Raw genomic sequence first — 26,548 nt, 5'->3', positions numbered from 1 at the left:
TCCGTCTCAACAGAATCAAAGGCCTTCTTTAAATCAATGAACGTTAGACAGAGCGGCATCTTGAACTCCCGAGATACCTCAATGAGCTTGGTTATTGTGTGGATATGGTCAATGGTACTGAATCCTTTTCGGAATCCAGCTTGTTCACATGGTTGTCCTTCATCTAGTGTTCTGCTAATCCTATTCAGGATGACTCGAGTGAATAGTTTGTAGATGACAGACAATAGGCAGATTGGGCGATAGTTGCCAATGTCGTGGATGTCTCCTTTCTTGTATAGTAGTACAGTCTTGCTGGTTTTCCATTGGGATGGAACCTTGCATTCAGACAGGTAGCGTGTGAAGAGTCGAGCTAATGTATTGATGAGTACTGATGGTAAGTTCTTCAGGTGTTCAGGTCTGATCTTGTCTGGGCCAGGTGCTTTTTGTTTCTTTACCGACGAGATGGCATGTTGGATTTCGGAAGGGAGAACATTGGGAACGACATATCCATCATGTGGTATGTGGTATGTGGGCAAGTGGATGTGGCTATTAAAGAGATCTGAGTAGAAGTCATGAATAATCTTCTCCATTGCCCTTCTGGAAGATGTGATAGATCCATCATGATGTCGGAGGGCAGTCATCTTGGTTTTGTAGTTGGTGAAGGACAGGCGGGCATTACGAATGTTTTTCCCAGCTTCTGCTGCATCTACCAGTACTGCTGCTCTCCTGTTTTTGAGGTCATCCTTGATGGCTTTTCTGCACTGTTTTGCCAGTTCGGACGTTTGCTTGTGGTTGCCTGAGGCACGTGCCACACCACGTTGGCGAATAAGTTCAAGAGTGTTCGAAGAAAGACGGTTTTTTTGTGGTTATCTCTCTCTTGGCATTCCTTGCACAATCGTGGAGGTGCTGAATCATTCGATCGTATTCCTCATCAATGTTGTCATGACGGCATCTTCCCATGTTGCTGCAACAGAGCCAAAGAGTTCCCAGTTGGTGGTTGTTCTGGGAGTCTTCTTCTTAAACCTTGCATTCTTTTCTCCTCGTTCTGTGAGGTAGAATTTTGCACGAAGAAGACGGTGGTCTGATCCTGTTTGGAATTTTGGGACAACAGCAACATTGGTTAGGCAAAACCGCCGATTGAATATGATGTGGTCTATTTCATTGTGGAACCGTCCATCGGGAGACTCCCATGTCCAACGTTTAGATTCAGCCTTTTGGAATTGTGAGTTACCATGGAAGGTTTTGGTTGACATGATGAACTCAGACAGTCTGTCACCCTGTTCGTTCCATTCCAGGCCATGGGTTCCGATGTGGAGTTCATCGACTGATCTTCTTGGTCCTATCTTGGCATTAAAATCACCGACAATGATCTTGTAGAAGGTGTGATCTTCTTTATAGAATTTCTCCAGCTCCATGTAGAATTTCTCAGTTTCTTTTTCACCATAACTGGATGTTGGTGCATAGACAACAAAGATAGAAACTGCCGGTAGTGAGCCACATTTATTCAAGTGTAATCATCCGATTCGGGTGGTTAGGCATTCAAATGAATCAATGCTTGTGACTAAGTTTGTGTTGACAAGGATACTGACACCACCAACGCCTCTTTTATCACATGTTCCAAGGAACAGTTCTTCTCCAGTGTCGAAAACAGCATGATGGGATTGATGTCTTCTCGTTTCGGTCAGACCAATGATGTCGTACTTGATCTTTCGTGCTTGTACCATAAGGTCTTCAATGGATGCAGCAGATGCCAGCGTACGAGCATTAAAAGTAGACAATCATTTTTGTTTTTCTGCGTTTTGGCAGCCCATGTCTGCCTTGGTGTTTTATCAGCTTCTACTTCCATATCCTTCTCGACTCTGCATAATCAGGGTTAGGGAAATGATATCCATTTATTACTGGATTTGGCATATCAATTTGGTCTATTTGGCATAGACCACAGATAGCTTGCCAGGCTCTGCCGTGTGGGTTGGATATTTAAGGATATTTAAGGTATCCTGAAAATTTAGAGAAAATTAAATAAATAAATTCGTGGCTGCGTGCTCCCGGGAGCTTGTTGTGATAATCTTTGGATCCTGGCCTTTGTTGGGGTTATACGGCAGTTGGAGGGTGTAACTGTCTAGCTACTGACAGGTCCAGTCCCAAACCGTGCAGGCTTAGAGATCTCAGTCCCGGGTCCCACACACCTGGGTTCCTCTGCCAGTTCGGTTATGTCTGATGCTTATCCAAGTGTGTGGAGAGTGGCTCCAGTAAGGCCTTGGTTGGGGCCTGGAAGTCTTCAGCTGTTGGGCCCTGGCGAGGATAGTCAGACACAGGGTAGGAGACTCTGGCTTGTGCTCTCCCGGGAGCTTGTTGTGATAATCTTTTTATATAATAATTATATAAAAAATATAATATCTTTCTAAAATGCTCAAAATAATTAATTAATCTTAGAGTCATTAAATAAATAAATTTAAAATATAAATGATATATTATTTACAGTCCATAATTATCAGTCTTGATAATAATTGAGACAAAATTTAATAGCAGATGGATCCAATTTATATGAGATACTTAGTAAAAATACCGAGATAGTGCAGAGAACAAAATGATTGTCTTACAGTAGGCTGACCCAAATTCGATTCCCAGCACCACTTATGGTCCCCTGAGTACCCCCTGTTCCCCCATTTACACCCAGGAGTGATCTTGAGAATAGTGTCAGGAGTAAGCCCTGAGCCCCATGAAGTGTGGCCTACTACACACACACACACACACACACACAACTTGGTAAAATATGTGCAGTCTATTGGAAGAAAACCATACAATTTAATTTATTTATAGAAAAATTAAAATAAAATGCTATTAAATACCATTACACTTGATCCCAAATAGTGTACGAGCACTGATTTTCCTAAAGTAAGATCTTAAATGAACTCTAATTAAAATATCATTAAAATATTTCTCCAGTTTTAGGGCTGGAGCAATAGCACAGCGGTAGGGCATTTTGCCTTGCACGCAGCCAACACGGCCAACCCGAGTTCAATTCCTCCGCCCCTCTTGGAGAGCTTGGCAAGCTACCGAGAGTATCTCGCCCGCACGGCAGAGCCTGGCAAGCTACCGGTGATGTATTCAATATGCCAAACACAGTAACAACAAAGTCTCCAATGGAGACGTTACTGGGCCCGCTCGAGCAAATCGATGAACAACGGGAGGAAAGTGATTTAAAGAGTACAGTGATTTTTTAAAAAATATTTCAAGACAGGGAGTTGTCTAATATTGATTTAAATGAATTGAGCTAGAATAACTCTATTCTACTTGCTTGTATTAAAATCCAAGAAAATCATATTAAAATTGTGCAATATTGGTATAAAATTAGGAGGTCATTAAGGAAACATTAAACCTAGCATTAGTCATAAGTATGCATAATAATAAAATATTACTAAGTTTCATTTTTAGAGAAAATAAACATTATTTAAAAGGTGATATTAGGAAAGTAGGCAATTCGAATATAGATACATAAGGATGGAACAAAGGAAAGAAGGCAGGATGGAAGAAAAGATGTAAGAAAGTTATATTCACATCTCAGCCGCTATAGTAAAGTTCTACTGACCACCAAGATAAGATTTCCCTTTTAATGCTCACATTACCTTTTATTGGGCTACTCCAAAATTGGTGCTTACTGTGTGAGAAAGGTTTTCAACTTTGGGCTAATCGAAGAATAGGAGTACTTGGCACTCAGAGACAGAAACTTATTCATTCTCAGTCTTATCAGACATACTAGGAAAACCCAATAGTATAGAAAGGAAAAGGCCAGCAGTAGGTAAAATTCCCATTGGCTGAAGTCATAATGGGCAGTCAAGAGAATGTCAGTTCCAAACAAATGTTTCTTAGAGCAAATACTCAAAAGGAAATGAGCTCTTCTAAAAAGATAGCTTGAAAACAGAACACAAAGACAGGAATTTGTGACATAGAGTATACACATATACTCTAGCAAGACATACAAACACATGTTTATTTACATAGATACATATATACACTACCCATATAAATGCATGTACATAGTGGATGGTCTTAAATATAACACAGCAATGACTCATAATAATTAATTATGTCATTTTTAATTAGAGGAAATAAATGGATTTTTAATAAGTGATACTGGCAATTAATAATTATGAAGAAATTTTCAGTTTGCAAAGTGCTTTCATATACATTATTTATGCTGATCAAATATTCCTCAAGTACTTTTTAATTACTTTCCACTATAGAAATGATAATCTCTCCTTATTCTCATAGCTTTACTATGAAACAACACACAAACCATTTTATTCTTTTTTAAAAAATGATGAAAATTTTTGTTATTCTTTCTACTATAATGCTGAATTTAGTAACTTTTCCTAAGCTGATTACATTAGGACTCTACAATCAAAGGGTTTTTAGAGAATATTAATAAATATGCATTAGAAAAGGAAGGGTTACAAGTTAAAATAAATTTATGCAACATCAGGTTAAATAAAGTTTAACCAGCTTCTTGGGGATTTCTTTGAGCTCATTCTATGCCAATTTACTCTGCCAATCCTCTCAGATTTGGGATGGATTGAATGCTTTTTTTTTTTTCAGTTTGAATACCAATAGGAATGATTACTTATTGGAGTACATGGTTAAAAGTGTAAACACATTTGTAAACTTTGCTATTAAGGTATTCCGGGGAGTCAGAGAGAATACAGCAGGTAGCATGCTTGCCTTACAGGTGGCTGACTTGATTTGATCCTGGCCCCCCAAGTCCTGCTGTCAGGAGGGATCCCTGATCACATAGCCAGAAGTAAGCCCAAAATACCACTAGGTGTGGCCCCTCGTACAAACAAAGAAATAAACAAACAAACAAAAAACATATGAACAAAACCAAAGGTAATCTGGGTATGTTTCAGCTTCAGTGTTTTTTTAACTGCAAGTATGCCCTTTTATTGAACGCTGGATAACTGAAATCATATTATCTCCCCATCTGAAACCTGAAACCGGAAAGTTTGCTTTCGAAGATCTCAGAACATTTTGTGCTGCTCAAAGCTAATTTGGGAAGGCTTCCTCTCCAAATGACCAAGGAATTTTTATTCACACAGTTCAGACTACAGGTATAATTCAATTCATAATTGGGCATTTGAATATATTTCAAATATAAGATGTTGATGGTCAGTTTATTGATAAATTCAGAAATAAAACGCAAGAAAAGTACAAGGGAATTTATTCTGAACTTTAGAATAAGCTGCCCTATGGTAAAGATGAAAATCTTGACTTTTAAACATGCACGTGTATCTGTTTCCTAGAAACCTTAATTAAAGTAGAGGAGGTGGAACAGGGTGATGGGTTCGGGAGCAGGAAAAACCCGACCTTACAAAGCGGCCCAGAAGTGAAGTCTCGCAATAACTGGGCAAAGTTAGCAAAACTGGGTGTCTGCATTATGTTTCCAGTCTTGAGCCTCACTTGACCCCCGCAGTATGCCTAAAATGCAGAAACTGTTACATATGCCGACAGTAAGTCATCCCAACCACAACATACAGCCTTGAAGGGGACTGGACAGGAGCACAGCAGAGAAGAAAAGGTGATAGGCCAATAGTGTTAAGCTCTATGTGATTGGACCTCCTGTAAGCCAAGATTCTATAAAAAAAAAAGTGTGTATTTAGCAATAAAGTGAGCTGTGATCAATTGTTCCTAGAAGATGTTTCTCGGTGAGCCTGTCCTCCTCTGCCCCACAGCCAGGCTCCTGTAGGACCCGGTGTGAAACATGTCCAGACATGTTGGGGATAACTGTTCCCAAGATTAGCAACTCTTAAGATGGATGGCATTTTTATTTAAGTTTTTGACATTAACAATAACATCAATTGTTTCTGATGATGGTACTTAAAGCATTTGTTGTGTCATTTCAGCACTGAAACTTATTCCTTCTTACTGCACCTCCTGTTCCAAGAGGAACGAACCATTTCTTAATATCTTTGATGATGGAATGGGGTTTAGAAAGGAGAGGAAAGTAAAAAAGAATAGGAAGAAGTAAATTGTTGCTAGCTTGAGACTGTTTATTAACAGGGTATGTTAAATTCACATTGTCTCAAGATTTTCAAAAACCTCACTACTCAAGCTGTGATATAGGGAATTTCAAACCCAACTTCTGCTGGGAGCTTCTTAAAGAGCTGATTGTGACTTAGACGGACTGAATTCTAATCAATTTTGGAATGCAATGTTCAGGTAAATTTAGTGCACATCAAAGTTGAAATTTCTGTTGAAAATTAAGACCAGAGATCTCTCTCTAGCATCTTTTTAAGAGTCAAAACCTTCATTTTAGTCTTTCCCTTCCTTCCCTTTGTTTAATGTATTTTACTCCAGTGAGAATTGACAGATAAAGTTTATCTGAAAGCTTATTACTATTTTTACAGAGCCTGGATAAGTAGAACACAGGTAAAGTGAACCTTCTTTAAAAATTTTTATTTGGAGGGTAGTTGGGTCATGCTGTAATCCTAGGTGGGGTTGAGAGGGTTACTGCAGACTTTGAATTTAGAGGAAACTTTGAATGGTGCTCATGGGACTGTGCAGTGCTGGGGATTGATGAATTCTACTCTCTTGAGGTGAAATTTGATGCAGTTATTGGAATAATCAGCTCAAATACCATAAGCCTAGTCATTATTTTTCTTTACTTATATGGAGAAAGGCTTGTAAATGCTAAGCAGTTAATAACTAGAGAGCCCTTCACATCAATCAGCTTTTATGATGTGTTATCAAAGGAGGATCAAGAGATTAAGCATTAAAATTGTCAATGGAAATATGAAAATGATATCTGACTAAATCCACCCTCCCTTTCTTGGGCTTTTTGTGTGTGGCCAATGACACAGATAAACTTTTAGGCAGCTACAATGCATAAGCATACTCCAGTCAAAAGATTAAGAGATAAAAGAGCTTCTCTCTGTTACAAAAGTACTCTCATTTCTAACCTTCAAAGCAGAGCATTTATTTTGAAGTTTAGCATGTTAAAACCTTCGAAATACAGTTTTAAGAAAGAGAGGAAGGGGCTAGCATTTTAACCATAAAAGGGAGATACTGATGAAAATGCAATTTTGTTGAAGAATCACAGCTTGGAAAGTAGAACTGGGTTATTATATTGACATAAGCAGCATAGACTCCACTGGGGAAGAGCAGGATGCTTCAAGAATGAACACAGCAAGCATGCTTATCCTTCATCTAATTCCACTGGACATTTATTATGTCTGAGGAGGGTATTATGGTTGATAGAAACATGTTAATAAATGTTTTCAAAAGCATCTTACTGTGTTTGTTTTTAAATATCATGGTAAAGATGTTACTGTGGACATTCACTCATCTTTTTCTCTGTCAGTCTAAAACCTTACTAGAGGTCTGCTGTTAAAGAGACACAGGGGTTCTCTCTTTTGTTGTGCTTTGCTTTGGGTTCACACCTGGTGATGCTCAGGGTCCCCTCCTGGCTCGGCATTAAGGATCACTCCTGACAATGCTCATAGGACATATGGAGCCAGGGACTGAACTCATATTAGCCACATGTAAGGCAAGCACTATATCAGCTGCACCAACTCATAGGCTCAAGGACAGGTTTTTCTTTACGCCAGTTGTCTATGTTGGAGCAGGTGACTGAACTTTGTTCTTCAGGCACTATGAATCAGAGAGGAATATAAGGAATATAAGACTTTCACAGCTTCTACAAAGACTGAAATGGTGCCCAGGTCATTCTTGAAAAAATGTCAGCAGTGGTGCCTCAAAACGCCTCAGCTAAAGTTCTTTTCCAAAGTCTAATTCACTTTCTCCTAGTCCTGAGTTTTCATGTCCCTTGAATTCAAGAACTTTGATATAGAAATATCTTCTATTTTATAGTTATTTCCATACTTTATAGTCAATTGATGTAAAATAAACACAGTATGAGACTAATATTCAAGGACAATAGAAATAAGGACTGGGAGGTCTGGTCCACTGTTGGAAGCTTGTTATAGGGGTGGGGGGCAGTTAGGATAGAGAAGGAACCAGTGAGGGAGGGAAAGAGAAAGACAGAGAGAAGAAAAGTGCCTGATATAGAGGCAGACTGGAGAGAAGGTGGGAGCTAGGATGGGGGAGGGAGGGAAACTGGGGATATTGGTAATGAGAAATGTATGTTGGTGAAGGTATGGATCTTGAAACACCCAATGACTGAAGTCCAGTCATAAACAATTTTGTAACTGTGAATAAATGTGTGTAATCACTTACTGTGATTCAATAGTTTTTTTTAAAGAAAGTTTTGAGTAGGTGGGTTAAGTTTGGAAATACTCCTAGCTAGTGGTAAGAGTAGAAGTGGTAGTGACTGTGGCAATGGTGGTAGTTATTAGCACCAAGAACACAGTATATATTGGAAACTGCCAAATATGTTACCTTGAATATAACTATAATCCTTAAAAATGCTATGCAGAGTGGTATGATTAGATCCATTCTACGGGTGAAATTAAGATCATTATATAAAACATCACACATTGACATCATTTGGCATAAAAACACATATCTAATAAATCTCAGAAGCAAGAATCAAACCCTAATGTTTCTAGCTTAAAATTAAATTATTATATTCTATCAAGACTTGTAATGGAACTTTTTAAGAACTAACTCAACATTACCAACTTAACTATAAGTGCCATTAATTGAACTTTATCAGTGAGAAGTAACAACATTGCAAATGAGCGGTAAATTAACATACCAGGTCTTCTCACACATTTTAAATTTATATTTCAATGTTGCTTTAATGTGATGTTGAAATTAGTAAAGGTTGAATAATTCCCAATAATTCCCTACAGGATGGATATTTGACTGACCTCCTTATTATTGACCTTGAAGAAAAAAGCTACCTACAACCATAGTTCTAGGATGCACTTAAAACTAAACTGTTCAACATGAATCATCCTTAAAGATATGGTATCTGACTATCTACCACTTGAGCACCTTTCCATTAACCTTTAATGCTTGTTTTAGTGTTTATTCTTGTCACACATGTTTATTTCTCAGCAACCAAATAAACACGACTGTGCATTCTTTTATGGTTTGGGCCACACCTGGCAGAATGCAGTCCTCACTTCTGGCTCTGTATCTCAAGGATCACTTCTGGGAGGGCTCATGGAACCGTGTGGGTTGCAAGGAATCAAATTCAGGTCAGTCACATGCAAGGCTTATTCATTATACTACATACCTCCAGCCCCAACTGATACATTCTTTAAAGCTCAGTACATTTTAACAAATGTTTTCTGATATTCTAGAAGTTAGTTGTCAATTCATTCAAATCATTAATTATTTGTTAGGAGAATATATTGCACTATTATGCTTTCACTAAATTATCTGCCTGTTTTTTTTTTCCCATTAGACTTTAAGATTCATTGTTTTGGTTCTTCAATGGCTGGTACAGGCTAAAGGGTACAGTGAATAAGTGACCATCCTCTTTGTCCTCACAATCTTATGCCAGAACAAGTTTTCAAAGTAACCATTTCTCATATTGGCATGATATTAAAATTTATTTGAAGTAATTCTAACTAAGGAGTTGGGGAATCTAGGTTTGTCCCATGATTGTCATTTTTCAATTATCTAAAGTTAAGGAATGTTTATTCAACAAATTATTTTTCTGCACTTGATTCATCATATGTCAAGGACTGTACATTCCACTAGGGGAGCAATAGTGGAAACAATATTAAAAATTCCCCCCACTCCAGAGCTTATCCATTCTAGAGCAGAATTTCTTTCCATACAATCAAAGAATTGGGCTAAAGTTCTCCCAGGACACAAATTCCATGAAGTAATAAGGTAAATCTATTTAAAAAAATATATGTTATAAAATATACAAATTTGAAGTGAAATATATCACTATCAAGTCATTTTATAACATGGACTTGAGTCAATTATTTTTCTAAATGAATATAAAAAGTGACACTGCAGCTTTTTAAAGAATATTGATATTGATTTGGTACAAAATATCTTGCTGCAATTAATATGTCAAAGACAAAAGGAAGGAAGGAAGGAAGGAAGGAAGGAAGGAAGGAAGGAAGGAAGGAAGGAAGAAGGAGAGAGAGAAAAGAAAGGCGAGAGAAAGAGAGAAAAGGAAGAAAGAAGGAAGGAAGGAAGGAGGAAGGAGGAAGGAAGGAGGGAAGGAAGGAAGGAAGGAAGGAAGGAAGGAAGGAAGGAAGGAAGGAAGGAAGGAGGGAGGGAGGGAGGGAGGGAGGGAGGGAGGAAAGTGGGTAACTATCTATGCCATTTTATCCCTTGGGAAGACAACTCTGTTCTATACTTCTAATAATAGTCACAACATAAAGAACTACATGTCCTTTAACCAAATTTTATTTGTGTGATGAATTTTCTGATTCATGGTAATTATTGGACTAAAAAAGGTAAAACATGTTATTAGTGGACAAATTATATAGTAAAAACTAAATTAACCTAGGCTCTCTGCAGTTTCATATAAAATTAGGTAAGGAAAGTCATAATTATTTAATCTGTGTCCAAATCTCAGCTGGAGAATATTTTAAATGAATAAATGATGCAAGTAATTTTAGGGGAAGGGTAAGCTGCCAAGTATTTACCCAACATTGACAGATATAATTAGCCTGCTACCTTTCTAATCATATTTCACGAGGTGTTTAGACAGGAAATCTAATTCTTTAAAGATAAATGTTCAGTTAATTTTTACCATAGCTGAGTACAACTAATCAATTCCTTGTCATAATCACAGAATGTACTTTCCATCATATCCTTTTTTCTTAAACTTATTGACATTAAATGGCTGATATTGATGATTTATGTGAGCACTCATCTATGATACATACTTGTTTTACATTGTCTATCTAAAAATATATATTTATATTATTCATACAGCATTTGGTTTGTTCTTCCACTAAAGTTGTAAATTATGGTAACTGAAATAATGGACTTATTAGTGTTGTAGATACCATGATAGGGAAACAATATTAGGACAAATCTCACAGTTGATTAGAGACAGAGCTTTGACTCTAGGGGAACGTCACTGTTCGCAGTGCAATGTTCCTGCCATTACATTATGCCAATGGTCTCTTTGTGAGTTGACTTCCAACTTACAAGTTCCTTCCTGTTCATTGAACCATCTCTCAGACAATGATTAGAGTGGAAAGAGACAATCAAGAAGAAAATGGGGTGATTGACTCTATTTTTTTTTCAATTGGAAAATAAATATTTTGAGTGCTTGTGGGAAGAAAAATGAGTTTGTATGTCTGCAGTAGGATGGGCATATTGGAAATGAAACAAAGAGCTTTCCTCACATAACTAAATTTGAGAGAATGAACAAGCGAATTTCTCCATCTGGAGACTCTCAGACTAGACCAGTCTTACAAATTAATATAAGTGTATAGGTCTGAGGACCATAGGAAATTAGGTCAGGTCTAAGAAGGAATCAGGTGGCTGACCACAGTCAGAATCTTAACATGGAATCAAAACAAAGGGCTGAGATCTAATGTTGCAATTCACTGAATATTAGCAGAACACTAGAGAATGTGATGAGAAAATAAGTCTTCTGGACCACGGTACAATAAGAAAAACAACCCTGATAGACAAAAAAAGTTTTCAGTCAAGCATGGTTGAGACGTCTTCTGTTGCTCTTTTTATTTATAATCTCTTCATGTAGGATATTTTTGCTTTCACTCTGAAGTTTATTTCTCCCTTTCCGTTATATTTTGAGTATTAAAGTCCACAATAAGGCACAGAGAAAGTGTTTTGACAAATAAGAAAGCCATTCTGAGATAAAAATTACCATAACACATAGTTTCTTTGTATAGCTCAAGACAAAAATTGAGATTTTTTTGTAGGAACATTTTTGAACATTGAGAAATCCCAGAAAGGAGATTTACTCCCTAGAGCCTATTTCCTTTAGGTCTCTGCAACTCAATCTCCAAAGATGTCTTTTGAAGGTTTTGTATGTGTTCTAAGTGAGAGAGTTAGATTTATGAGAATCAACTCAGGATGTTCCAAATGCATCCTGTCACTAAAAGCTAGTAGAAGTGAGAATATTTTTCTCCCTTGGGACTCTTTTGTGGTTTTATTCATATGTGCAGGTTTGAACTTCTTTCAAAAGTTTAGTGTTGAATTTTGGAAGAGCAAATAGTAAAAAAAAATTTTAGCCAACCAAAAAACCAGATTTTTAAATTAAATGTCAGGTTAAGAAAAACAATCTTATATAGGACACTGAGAATTTTCTATAGTGAACAACAATGATAAAAAATAGATATTAATTATAGAGGGTTATAGCCTACAGAGTTTTTATATTCTATAAAGTTCTTGTGGGAAACAAATTTAAAGTTTGACAACTTATAATAAAGATATATTAAAATCTTTTATATTAATTTATGTAGAATTATGTGAAATTTTGAAAATGTCCTTTAAATTCCCAAACTCCCATATACTATGGGAATACAAAATTTTACTGATTATACTATGTACATGTCTAACTTTGTTGTTTATCATTAGAGATTCTCAAATATAATAAATACGGAGAGTGTATCATTAAGGTAACCTTGGGATTTACCTGTTTCTCATTCCAAAGAAAGAACAGTAAAACTATCTTTACTATAACTTGCCACTTTAAATGAAAGGAACAATATCTTTACAATATAAATATAAATGATTGGCCAAAGGTTGCTTATTCAGTGATTTACTATTACTAGTCCTACATCAGTAAGGAAAATCACACATTATTTGCCTTCAGCATTTCAAGAGCCTTGATGGTCATTTTGAACTAATAAACTATTGAAAAGTAAATCTAATGCTCTTTTGGGGGATAAAGGTTCCGGGAAACTTTCTCCAAATAAACTACTCGCATCATATGGCACCCCCTCCTTCGCAATATAGATGAGGAAATTTAACAAAGGGCATGCATTTTGGACTCATCTTTTACCTCTTCCAAATTTTAGAAAATCTTTTTCACTTAAAAATGGAAAACGTGACAAATGTTAAGCCCTTACCAACTTCCCACTTCAGAAGGCTGTTGTCTTCCCTCTCCATTTTTCCAATGACATACCAGATACACGCCATCCAGTGTGCAAGGAGAGCAAACATAGACATAAGCAGAGTCAAGACAATTGTGCTGTGTTGGGAATAACGGTCCAGCTTCTGCAGAAGGCGCAAAAGACGCAGCAACCGTACAGTTTTCAGGAGATGCACGAGAGATACCTGCAGTGGAAACAACGCAACAGTACAGTCAGTCTGGCTCATGGGTTAACTTCATGTCTCTCAGTTACGTTAACTTACAGTCATTCTGGAAAGTTCTTGAAATTACTTATGATCCTTATTTCAATACTATGCTCATTTTTATGACCATTTATTCATTCTTCACATATGGGATAAAGTGGGATTAGATTAATTTCTTCAAGTTATGTTTATTTTAATCTTATTAGGATTTAAAAAATCATTTTCAAGCCTTATTTTTGAAAACTATATTTAGTTACGTAACTGAATTGCATTATATGAAACCAGAATTTAGTGTTATGAGATCTACATTCACCCACTTACTTTCAATTTCAAGTCCCTCATCTTGTACAGGGACTTTCTAACAATAATTTAGATACATTGAAAATAAAAGATTTTAAGGTGATAATAAAAGTAACTTGAGTTTTTTGTTTTGTTTTGTTTTGTTTTGGGAGACCACACCTAGCAATGCTCAGGGCTTACTCCTGGCTCTATGCTCAGAAATTACTTTGAATGGTGTTTGGGGGACCATATGGGATGCTGGGGATGGAATTTAGGTCAGCCCCGTGCAAGGCAAATGGCCTATCCACTGCACTACTGTAGAATTGCTCTGATTCTAACAATAACTTGAAAAAAAATACCTAGATCTATAAAACATATAAATTTGAGGCTAGAGAAACAATATGGTACTTAATTGCAAACATATATATATATGCATATATATACATACATATAAACATTCATAACAGTACAGTACTTATGCAGCCAACTCCTTTGGTCCTCAGCACTCCATTTGGGCCCCTGAGCACTGCCAAGGGTCACCCATGAGCACCAAACCAAGAATAGTTGATTAGTAGTTATGGTTCTTGTCCCCAAATCCCAAACCCCCCTACCCCAACCCTTAAGTAAATTCTACACAGATTTATCAGTAATACCCCATAACTCGAGTGATAGCACAGGGGGTAGGGCATTTGCCTTGCAAGTGGCCAATATGGCTGACCCGAGTTCGGTTTCTCTGCCCCTCTCGGAGAGCCTGGCAAGCTACCGAGAGTATCGCGCCCTCACAGCAAAGCCTGGCAAGCTAACCGTGTTGTATTCAATATGCCAAACACAGTAACAACAAGTCTCAAAATGAAGACATTACTGGGCCTGCTCGAGCAAATCAATGAACAACGGGAGGACAGTGGCAGTGACAGTGACCACATGACTCAGATGCTATACTCTCTTCCTTATAATGTTATTACAATAAAAAAAACATGTTCTTAAAGTATATATATTCTGAATGTTCTCTCAAACAGCCATGCTCAGTTGTCTCCCAGACTTTATTGAAAAAAATATGTATCATTGGTTTCTAATAGAACTGTCTGCCATTATTAGTAACATAAGTGTTGCATGTAATTAATACTAATTTTAAGGTAAGGTAAAGGTAAAGGCCCTCCCGTTGATCATCGATTTGCTCGAGAGGGCCCAGTAACGTCTCCATTGGAGATTTTGTTGTTACTGTGTCTGGCATATCGAATACTCTCGGTAGCTTGCCGGGCTATCCGAGAGGGGCGGAGGAATCGAACTCAGGTCGGCCATGTTGGCCGCTTGTAAGGCGTATGCGCTACCCGCTGTGCTATTGCTCCAGCCCTAATACTAATTTTAGATCTTGAAAAGACCTCAAAGAGCTCCTAAAATAAAAAGGAAAATAAAACATTAACTCATATGATGATGACTTTGACAAATTCCATTGCTATATCTAATCTTGGGGGTAACATATATAGAGGGGAAGAAAATGGTTTATATAAATCACCCAAGAATATTTTTCATTATAGTTAGAATCATAAATAAGGTAGCATAGTTTAGAAGCTTGATTCTGTAACTATATATGTCTGACTTCTATTTCCTTTCTTGAATTAGCTATCTTCCATTATCTCTAAGAAAAAGTACCTATAACAGTGTTTAATGACCAATCAATTAGGCTTTTTTATTTTAATTTTTTGCTTTTTGGGTCACACCCAGAGATGCACAGGGGTTACTCCTGGCTCTGAACTCACGAATTACTCCTAGTGGTGCTTGGGAGACCATATGGGATGCTGGGAATTGAACCTGGGTCGTCCATGTGCAAGGAAAACACCCTACCGGCTATATTATCATTCCAGCCCCTCAATTAGTATTTTTTAAATGAGTAAAAGGATAAATTATTAAGTAAGATACAAAACAATCCAAATATCTAACTAGGCACTAACCAAGCCTGACCCTGCTTAGCTTCTCAGAGTAGTGGTATGAGGGTGGTATGTCATAAATACTATTACTTACTGCACTGCACTGTCCTCCCGTTGTTCATTCATTTGTTCGAGTGGGCCCAGTAACGTCTTCATTGTGAGACTTGATACTGTGTTTGGCATATTGAATACGCCACGGGTAGCTTGCCAGGCTTTGCCATGGGGGCGAGATACTCTTGGTAGCTTTCCGGACTCTCTGAGAGGGGCGGAGGAATGGAACTTGGTTTGGCTGGCCGGCTGCGTGCAAGGCAAATGCCCTACCACTGTACTATTGCTCAAGACCACTATTACTTACTATTACTTACAATCATCATAAATAATAAAAAATGTAGCAATAAATTAACCAAGGAGGTGAAAGACCCGCACACTGAAAACTGTAAGACGTACTCGAAAATAATGGAGAAGATAAAAAAGAAATAGAAGGGAGTTTATGCTTGTGATTGGAAGAACTAACATTGATGAATTGGTCATGGTAAGCTTTATTATTTTGAACAATATACAGCTCCACTGCAATTCAACTCAATATGCAATCTATCAACATTTCAATTATATTCAGAATTATAACAAAAAATCCTAAAATTGTATGAGAACACAGAGGACTATGAATTGTATAAGAAATGCGAAAAATAAATAACAGAACCAGAGGTATTATAGTCTGAAAAGGAGATCGATACATGAAAAAGAATGGGACTAGACCACTATCTTACTTCATAAACGAAAGTGAATTCAATATAGAATAAAGATTTGTAAGAACTGAAATTGTAAAATCCATAGGAAAAAGCATAAGATTTCCTTTCTTACTATTGGTCTTAGAAATAGCTTTGGGCATTTGACTCCAATGACAAGGAAAACACAAATATATAAACAACTAGAACTGCAATGAGCTAAAAATGATCTGCACAGAAAAAGAAACCATTGTTAAAACAAAAGACGAACGATTGAATGGGAGAATATACTTGCAAGTCAAACCTCCAACAAAATGTTAAAATAGGAAATGCGTAAGCAGTTTATACAACCCAACAACAACAAACAAAAGATTTAAAAATGAGCAGAGGATTTTTAGACATTCCAACAAAGCTGCATACAAATGGCCAATGGGCATATATAAATAAATGTTCATTGTCGCTTATCCTTTGGGAAATTCAAATTAAAACTACAGTAAGAAAGATGTATACTAACTGTGACCAGGAAGTCAAACCAGAGATGCTATATGTACGAGCACCACAGCTATGGCTGGTGAGCATCACAACTGTAACTTGCATGCCTCAGTTAAGAATGCTTCCTCTAGTTAGCATGTGTGCAAACATAACTGAAACAGAAGAACTGCAAGGCATGGTGAGCACTGAGACAGAGTGTGACAGCAGTATGCAGTACAAACTAATGAGCACCACAATTAAAAAATGTGCTAGAAAGTTTATAAAGTAACAGTTAACAGAGCTAAAACACTATATTTGTGGCAATGGAAAAGTAGCAGAGACTTTTATGTCTTACATTCATTATTACACAGATAAACTAGTTGCTTGAGTTGCTTGAGCGGGGCCAGTAACATCTCCATTGTGAGACTTGTTGTTACTGTGTTCCGCATATCAAATATGTCATGGGGAGCTTACCAGCCTTTGCTGTGGGGCGAGATACTCTTGGTAGCTCGCTGGGCTCTCTGAGAGGGGCAGAGGAATAAAACCTGGCTCGGCCGTGCCGAGGGAAACGCCCTACGGCTGTGCTATGGCTCCAGCCCAGATAAACCAGACAGAAAATCAGTAAGAAAATAGGAACCCTATATGAGGAACTGGAAGAATTGAGGCTAATTGATAAGGTACTCTAGCCCCTCAAAACACTAAGTACACATTCTTCTCTTATACACATTCTTCTTTTATGCATATGGAACATTCTCCAGGATAGAAGATATGCTTGTACACAATGCAAGTATCCATAAAGTTTCAACAATAGAAATGATATCACGTATCTTCTCTTAAGCGACCCTGTCATGAAGGTAAAAATTAACCATCAAAATTAAGTGGGGGAAAGACTCAAACGTTTGAAAGCTTAATAACACATTGTCAAATAACTACTGGACCAAAAAGGAAACCGAAGAAGAGATGAAAGGATTTTTTTCAAATGAATCAGAGAATAAAGAAACAGAGGGATATACCAGAAGCAGTGCTGAGGGGGGAAAGTTCGTACAGCCCCACATCAGGAAAAAGTTCATAAATGATCTAACTACATAGCTAGAGAAACTAGAAAAAGAGCTAAAGGTGAATCCCAATGTCAGTAGAAAAAAAGGACACGATAAAAGTTAATGCTGAAGTCATGGGGGATGGAACAAAAGTACAGTGGGTAGGACTTGCACATAGCCCACCTGGGTATGATTACCCCAGAGCCTGGCAGGTCTGATCTCTGAGCACGGAGACAGGAGTATCCCCTGAGTACTTCTGGGTGTGGGCAAAAAAGCAAACAAACATAGCAGAAATCAAAAATACAGAAGTCAAGAAAACAATAGAAGAGGGCAATGAAAACAGGAGATGGTTCTTCCAAACTGTAAGGAAAATATGAGAGAAAACCCAGGTAAATTGAATCAGGGTTGAAAGGAAGAAATCCTAAGAGGTTATTATTCACAACTAGCTGGGATACAAATTAGAAAAAAGTCAACTAACATTATTTTCAGATAACGTATATACAAATTGATACATATATACATATACATATATATAAATTGAGGGGGGGTTCTAAAATGTTGACTAAGAAAAATCTTAGAAACACTAAATCAGTAGAAAGCTACAAAACCTATATACAAAACCCTGTTGCACTTCTATACGTAAACTTGAAGAGATGAGATTAAAAAAAAAAATCTGCTTTTAAAAAAATAATTCCCTCAAACTTCAAATACCTAGGAATTAGCAAAGGCTGTAAAAGACCTATACCTTGAAAAGTCTAAGTCACTTATAAAAGAAATTGAAGAGGATACCACGAAATAGAAAATATTTCAAGTTTATGGATTGGAAGAATTAATATTGTTAAAAATGTTTATCCTACCCAAAACACTATATATATTTAATGCAATTCCTACCAAAAGCCCAAAGAGATTCTTCAAAGAATTAGAATGAACACTGCTAAAATTTGTATGAAAGCATGAAATCCTGTGAGTAACCAAAGCCATCCTGAAAAAAAAAAAGAAGTTTAAATATATCAAATTCCCTTACTTTAAACTCTACTAAAGAGTGATAACAATCATTACAAAAATGACACTGAAATAAGGACAGGCCGACAAACTAATGGATCAAGACTAAATCCCAGAGATAAATCCTCAGACATATGAACAGTTAGTCTACTCAAAGGAGCTGGGTACATGAACTGGACCAAGGAAATGTCCTTCAAAAAGGTGCTGTAATAATTGGATAACCGCCTCTATGGGGCAGGGGATTTGAAACTGACTTGGTGACATAAAAGACAATTGCCTTAACTCCTGTACTGTATTGAACACATCCTTTGCACATACATCACATGTATTAAAAGGAGCCTTAACATTTTGGCTTAATTTAGAAACATTTTTCTGGAGAGAAATTGTCAGTAGTTAAAAACAATATCATCAGTCCCATAAGAGTTTAATACAGTATCGTTGAAAATGAGGTTTGGGCTGGAGAGATAGCCCTGGAGGTAAGTGCTCGCTGTTCTGTCTCTTATCTCCTAGACCACACATGGTCCTTCAGCACCACCAGGGGTCACTCCTGAACACAGAGCTAGAAATAGTTCTTGAGCATTGCTGATTGTGGGGGGGAAATAAGTCACCTTTGCTAGTGAAGTGTGGTGACTAGATATCAAAACCATAAATGTTAACATTATTGCAAACTTGTTACCTAAAACACAATAATTGTAATAAAAAATAAATTTACCTTTAGGCCCTGGAAAGAGCTCAAAGCACTGGAGCACATGTTTCCAACTCTGAGTTCCATAGTGCATGCTGTCACTCGCAGTGACCCCTGGACACTAAGGAATGGGGGCAGGGGGAGAAGGGGTCCTAGAACTCCAGCCTCAGACTGTGATTCAAAACCATCAAAACCTTTAGATGTTTTTAGATGTTCAGACAGTCAGCTGAACAAATAAGGGATGTTCACCCTTATGCTTTGATAAGTGATAACTTTATTCTGTAAATCCAGTAATTTTATAGACAGAAAACTTCCCTTTATTTTTTGGGCATAACTTATTACTAGTAACCTAATTTTGAGCTTCTAACTGAGATTCCAGTTGCAGTAAATGTACGTTGGGCTTTGTTAATAGAATTATATTAATGTAGATATTTTATGTCGCTAGCATATAATACTCATAAACCTATATATAATACTTAAACCTACTACTCAATACTTAAAAATAAAACTGAACCTATACTTCACATGATACACAAACATTAATTCAGAATAGATAAAATATCTAAAAATTAGACCAGAAACCATAAAATACACTGAAGAAAATATAGACAGGACTCTCTGGGGTCTGAACATCAAAGGTGCTTTCAATGACCTGGTTCTACTGGCAAAGAACAAGAATAAAAAAGTAAGCAAGAAAGACTATATGAAGTTGAAAAGTGTTTGCATGCCAGAAGAAACTCATAGAAAATTAAAACACCCAGCTGACTAGAAGATATTCACATACACTATTTCATATTAAAGACAAATATCCAAAGTCTATAAAGCACTCAGAGAGTTGGGAAACATCATCAAAATAAATCTATAAAAACATAATAAACACTTTCACAAAGAATACATATGAATAGCCAATAAGCATATGAAAAGGTATTTATTCATCAACATTTAGCATCAGAAGCATAAATCAAAATGACAGGTTATCATCTCACACCAGTTAGAATGATATTTATTTTTAAAAAAATTCCTCAAAACAAAAAACTCTGAAAACAGAAAATACTGTAAAAGATGTGGTGAAAAAGTAACCCTCTTTGACTGTCACTAAGAATGTCACCTGGTCCAGTTTCTAATGAAAAAAAGAGGGAGATTTGACCAAAAACGTAAGAATGGAGTTTCCTTTCGACTTAGCTCTCCCACTTCTACTATCTTCAACCTTCCAAACCCAAAATATTAATTCAAAAAAATAGATAAGCACTCCTATGTTCACTGCAATTCTTCAGAAAATAAGATATGGAAGCGATCTAAATGCTGACAACTTGGACGGAACAGACGGTTATCACGCTGAATGAAATAAGCCAGTGGGAGGAGGACAAATACAGGATGATCTTATCCATCCATAGTATATAGAAACAAACCCAGGTTTTAGACAATATCAACTGATAATAAATACTAGAACTCAAGATTTGAGAATGAAGATTTGGGTGGGTGGGGTATGAATAAGTTACTGGAAGTAACTTGGGAACATAGGTGGCAGATCTGGAGCACATGGATGGTATTAAGGGTGATAATAGTATGCACCAAAGTCAACCAAAGTAAATCAAAGAATAATTTGGGGAGAGGGAAAAAGAAATGTTAAAATGTATGAGATATAGGGACAGTGGCAGAGGATAATGGGCAATTTAGCGGCAGTGGTGTGCAGTAACTTTGTGCATCCAGACCATAAACTTGAATATTATTATAACCCTATTACTGAAACTGCAATAAAGAATAAATATACCAGTCACAGCAGAACCATGTGTACCCTTCCAGTCATCACAGCAACAACAATCATAACTTAGTAAAGGAAAGGAGATGAGAGAGAATGAAACAAAACAAATGAAAACTCACCAAGATATTACCTCACTCCTGTTAGAATGACCATTATCGAAATAACATGTGTGGATGAGAATGTAAGGAAAAGAAATACCATGTGTTCTACTGGTGGGAATATTAATAGGTGTAGCCACTGGAGAAAAGAAGATGAAAAGTTTTCAAAGTTTCAAGAATACAATTGCCATATGATCTACTTAATCCACTTGAAGTGATCAATCAGAGAAAATTGGAAACATAGATTTGAAAAGATATATGCATCTCTGTGTCTACCGTAGCATTACATATAACAGTTAAGATGTGAAAACAACCAAAGTGCCCATTAGCAGGTGATTGAAGATAGAATACTATAGAATACAGTAGAATACTACTCAGTTATAAAATCAAAACATTAAGTCTTGCCTTTTGCTACCACATGGATGGATCTTAAGGGAATTACACTAAGTGAAATGAGTTATAAAGACTAAGACAAATGTCATAGAAATTCACTCATATGTGGAACGCACAGAAATAAAGTAAATAAATAAAATGAAAACAAATTTACAGCAATAAAATGGTGTTTACAAGAGAATAAAGGGAATAGAAGGTAGCTAAAATGGATAAAAGTGGTTAATTGTATGATGGGAGAAGGAAATTATTCCTTTGGTGTTGATCATAATGAAGTGTATTTGCTATTGTATAAAGCTTTATACCTAAAACTTCTTCAGTCAGACAACCCCCTGTGAGAATTATATTCTGTATCAAGAATTTAAGTGCATAGTTTTCAAGATTATATTGATTTTTCAGATATAGTCTTTATTAACTTTAGAATCAATGGTATCTCAATTAAAAGAAATCTAACCAGAGTATCACAATAGAGATTCAATAAAAAATGCAAAAAAATGTTAAATTTTAATCTTATACATTATTTTATATGAAATATCATATATAATAAAACCCAAAAGTCAGTTGAGGAATTTCTAGTTGTGCTTTCTATATTTCCCCTCCATTTTTTTCTATTAAGTTTTGCTTTAACTTCTTCACAGCCAAGTTCTGATCTATCATTTCATCAGGTGGCAGCATGCCAGGTGATCACATCAAAGATTTTGTGATCTCTACTTTGTAATTTAGAGAAATTCCTGGGGGTTGGGTTTATTTTATGGATAGATGAACTTGATAAATACATGATAATTTGAAGTTAAATAAAGCCTTAAACAGGAGTTCCAGAGAGAAATGTCTATCTGCGAGGGACTGAATTGCATTCTCTGAAATTTATTCTCCATATTGCTTCCTTACAAATTTTGGACAGGTGTTGGAGCCCTCTTCTTCACTGTGATAGGGACTTTGGGTGGGAGGAGGATGAACTGTAGATAAAGTCACAAGAATTGAGACTTATGTCCTTAGTCATCTTATAAGAGATCAATGAGATAGGCCAGAGAGATAGCACATAGAATAAATATAGGACATTTCCCTTGTAAGCAAATGACCCAAATTTGATCCTTAGCACTATCTCCAGTCCCCCAAACACTGCCAGGAGTGATCCCTGGCATAAACACAGTCAGTGTGGCCTCAAAGTAAAAAACAAAAAAGTGCTTTCAGTTTCTGTCTCTTTATCTCTGTGTCTCTATGTTTCTGTCTGTTTCTCACTTTTTTTTAGATGAATAAAGCACATTTAAGTCACCACCTTTTTGTTGGCTCAAGTATCTGAAATACAGAGCTTTCTTATTTTTTTTTTGGTAAGGTGACATGACCACTTCTGGATTTTTAAAAATATGACTTCAGAGCCAGAGATGCTATAGCAGATAAGGTGCTTGCTGTGCAACTGGCCAACTCTGGGTCGAGTCCCTGGCACTACAGATGGCCCTCTGAGTACTGTCAGAAGTGATCCCTGAGAACTTCTAGGTGTGACCCAAAAACACAACGTTAACTTTTGGGGCTCAAGTGATCATACAACATGTAGGATGCTTGCTTTGCATGCAGCCAACCTGGGTGTTTCTCACTTTTTATTTTTCTTTCTTTCTTTTTTTTTTTTTTTGGCAGGGGTGGGCACACTTGGCAGTGCTACAGGTCTAATTCAGCAGTCACTTCTGGCAGTGTTAAGGGGATCAAATGCAGTGCCAGAGACCAAGCCACAGTTAGTCACATGCAGGGAACACGCCTTAACTCCTGTACTACCTCTCTGGACCCTCTCTGTGCCCCACTTTCTTTATGTCATTTTTTAAAATTTCCCAATTTTCAGATCTGTCAGAATTAATTTTTTGTTCTTTAAATCACCCAGTTCCTGATATTTTGTTATATCATTCCCAGATCAAAAGACAGCATTTGAAGATAAAATGTAGATAGAGGCAATTTCCGATTCTCTGACCAGAAAAGGCAGCGAGGTATGCCTTCCACAAGAATACTAGTCACCTGAAGAGCAGTCACAAGAATGGATGTGTCCAGAATGTGGCATCCCTGGTGATTCTTAATACGCTTTTAAAGATTATGCTTGCTCCCAACTTGACCAATAGTTTCCTGTTATAAATGTGAATTTGGGGGACTGGAGCGGGTAGGGCATTTGCCTTGCACGTGGCCGACCCGGGTTCAGTTCCCAGCATCCCATATGGTCCCCCAAGCACCACCAGGAGTAATTCCTGAGTGCATGAGTCAGGAGTAACCCCTGTGCATCACCAGGTATGACCCGAAAAGGGAAAAAAAAGTGAATTTGAGCTTCTTTTTGTTGAATGACAGAAAAGGCCCTGTTGATTCAGATGGAAATATATAACTTGAAAAAGGAAGCATTTTTTTTAATTTTTGGGAGGCTATTATGAATTTTTCACTGATGAGAATAATAAGCTAATTATAGACAGATACCAGTTAGTGTTTTATATATCAGAAGTCAGTAGCAAATGACAATTTCCCTGTTTCTAATTGGACATGGCCACTTCCTGGATCTCAGGCACTTAGCAAAATATTTTATAGTGATGTTGCCTTTTTCGGCTTCTCAGAAGCACTGTTAAGAATCCTGAGGCTCCTTTTAGGTTTTGATGCTACTTTAAGTTCCCCAAGGAATTCACTCAGGTGATAAAATTCAGATTCACACCTTTACCTTTTTGCACTGTCACACTCTCTGTCTCGTTCATGATTTTGTGTCTAGATGTCATGGCATAGTTACTTATACATAAAAGATCTTAATAAATGTGCAAGCTGTCACCAACAACTGGAGAAGGAGCCAAAGTTAAAGTACACAGCTGGACACAATTTCGATCTTGAAGGATAACTGTTAACTGCTTTTTAATTTTTTTAAATTTTTAATTTTTTAAAAAAAAATTCAGTCACACCAGGCGGTGCTCAGGGCTTACTCCTAGCTCTGCATTCACTCCTGGGCAGGGTTTGGGGGACCATATGTGGTATTAGGGACTAAACTTAGGTCAACTGCATGCAAATGCTTTGTTTTCCATACTATTGCTCTGGCCCCATCTTTATATAAATCTATGTTGTGATGTAATTGCAGAACTAGTATCTCCCATAACTGACATTTTCCTGAGACGTGAGTATCATACTAAGAACAATTCTTTTTTACTCAAATAGAGAATATTTCATCTAATTTATTTAGGAAAAGCAATTATTAATGAACTAATTTGTTAAATGATCCTTCACTCACTCCCCTGAAGACTGGAAAACCTATCCCTGATAATAATTTTTCACTTCCATTCTCTTTTTTCCTTTGCTCCCACATAGATGTTCCTTGATATCTTGCATTTTTTTGGTCATGTATTTATGGCAGATTTCCCACATCAAAGAGAAAAAAGAGCTCAGGAGAGAGGTAAAAATGTACCAGTATTTAAGCTCCATAAAAGTATTTTCAAAAGTAATTTCCTCATGCTAGTTTTAGACAATGAGTATATTAATGATATATAAAGATATATCATATATTGTTTTATTTAAAATATAATTATATAATACATATGTTCAAAATTACTCTACTTTAGTGCATAAAGAAAAATATATAAATATTATTAGTACTTAGTGGAAAAGCAGCAAAGTGATTTAGAGGACAGTCTATTAAACATCATTTATTTGATAATTCTCCCAGAGAAATGGCAAATAATTTTTTTAGCATTCTGTCTGTTATATACTTCTTTATAGATTTTTTTGCAGTCTTGCAAAAGACTTGTTTTAAATCATTACACTTTCATTATAGTACATTTATCTAGTCAAATTCTATCTTAAAAAGCACTTTTAAAAAGCCTGGATAACAATTCAATGTAGCACTGATTGATATTATGTACTAGATTTTCCCCTAGAGCTTTCCTTTTAGTTGAATTATGAATCTCTTAAAGATATTGGTATTATCAACTTCCAACTTAAAAACAATAAAGAGAAATTATTTTGGTTAGACAATTAATAGCTTAAAATATGTACTATGGAGACAAGATTACAATTTGATCATTATTCTGAAAATAAAGACTACATCTGAAAAATCAATGTATTCTTAAAATCTATGCATTTGAATTCTTGAAACAGAATATAATTCTCACAGGGGGTTGTCAACTGACTGAAGAATGTTTAATTTGTACAATGTTCAGTAAATTTTTGCTTTGTAAAATTTGATAGTCTAAAGGCAAATTTCATTGATAGTCTAATAATGTCATTTTGCCTTCTTAAATGTCTTTTTGAAAAAATAAGAAAGCACATAATGCTTTTAGAATATCAAGACTAAATAATAAAATAGCACTAATACAAGTTAACATGCTTTTTGGCTATTGGGAGATGAGCAAAAGGAAGTTCAAGGTAAGAAATATAAAAGAATTCTTTAAAAATCTTCATTAAATTTTCCAGGAAAACTTCTGTCTAGATAATATAGACCAATGATTTTACATATATATGCATATATATATATATATATATTTCTATGGATGGCTTCCTTATCAAGTATTGTTACTCAAACGTTGGGGATAAACTCAAGTTATTTTGTAAATTCTGGTTCATTTTCAGTATTTAACTAACTGGAAATGGCACACATTTCAAAAAGAAATAATTTCCTAAGGTGAAGAATTTAGTCTAACATATCATAGAACATTCTGACATCTTTGTTAAAGAGGACACAAAACTTTGAGCATACAAATTGTCGGAAACATTTAAAACCTGTACCTGTGAAGAATAAACACAGAGGCAGGGCCACCCTTAAAGGTCGTGCAAAAGGGAATTCTGTACTCACCACTGTGACATTGAATGCATACAGGAGATCAAAAGGCAGGGCAGCGATTAGGTCAATGATGAACCAGGTTGTGACATAGTGGATACAAATTGATCTTGCTTCAAAGATAACTTGACCAGACTTGCTGACATAGGTTGTTCGGAAATTTAAAATAATATCTGCTTGGAGAAAATGATAAGGAGAAGAAAAGAACAAAG

General features: G+C 36.4%; 1 protein-coding gene across 1 annotated transcript in view; it reads right to left on the bottom strand.

Annotated features, from left to right (window-relative positions):
* Window positions 1–26,548, bottom strand: part of KCNH8 (potassium voltage-gated channel subfamily H member 8) — a 388,965-nt gene that overhangs the window by 117,350 nt on the left and 245,067 nt on the right. The window contains exons 6-7 of the mRNA XM_056129473.1: window positions 26,352–26,509; window positions 12,960–13,167 (exon numbers count right to left, since the gene is read on the bottom strand). Of these exons, the coding sequence (XP_055985448.1) occupies window positions 12,960–13,167; window positions 26,352–26,509 (366 nt within the window). The remainder of the gene's footprint in view (window positions 1–12,959; window positions 13,168–26,351; window positions 26,510–26,548) is intronic.

This window comes from Sorex fumeus, unplaced genomic scaffold (genome assembly GCF_029834395.1).
Source record: "Sorex fumeus unplaced genomic scaffold, SorFum_2.1 ptg000072l, whole genome shotgun sequence".
NCBI lineage: Eukaryota > Metazoa > Chordata > Mammalia > Eulipotyphla > Soricidae > Sorex > Sorex fumeus.
Note: the sequence above shows the minus strand (reverse complement) of the source record. Positions and strands in the feature narration are given on the sequence as shown.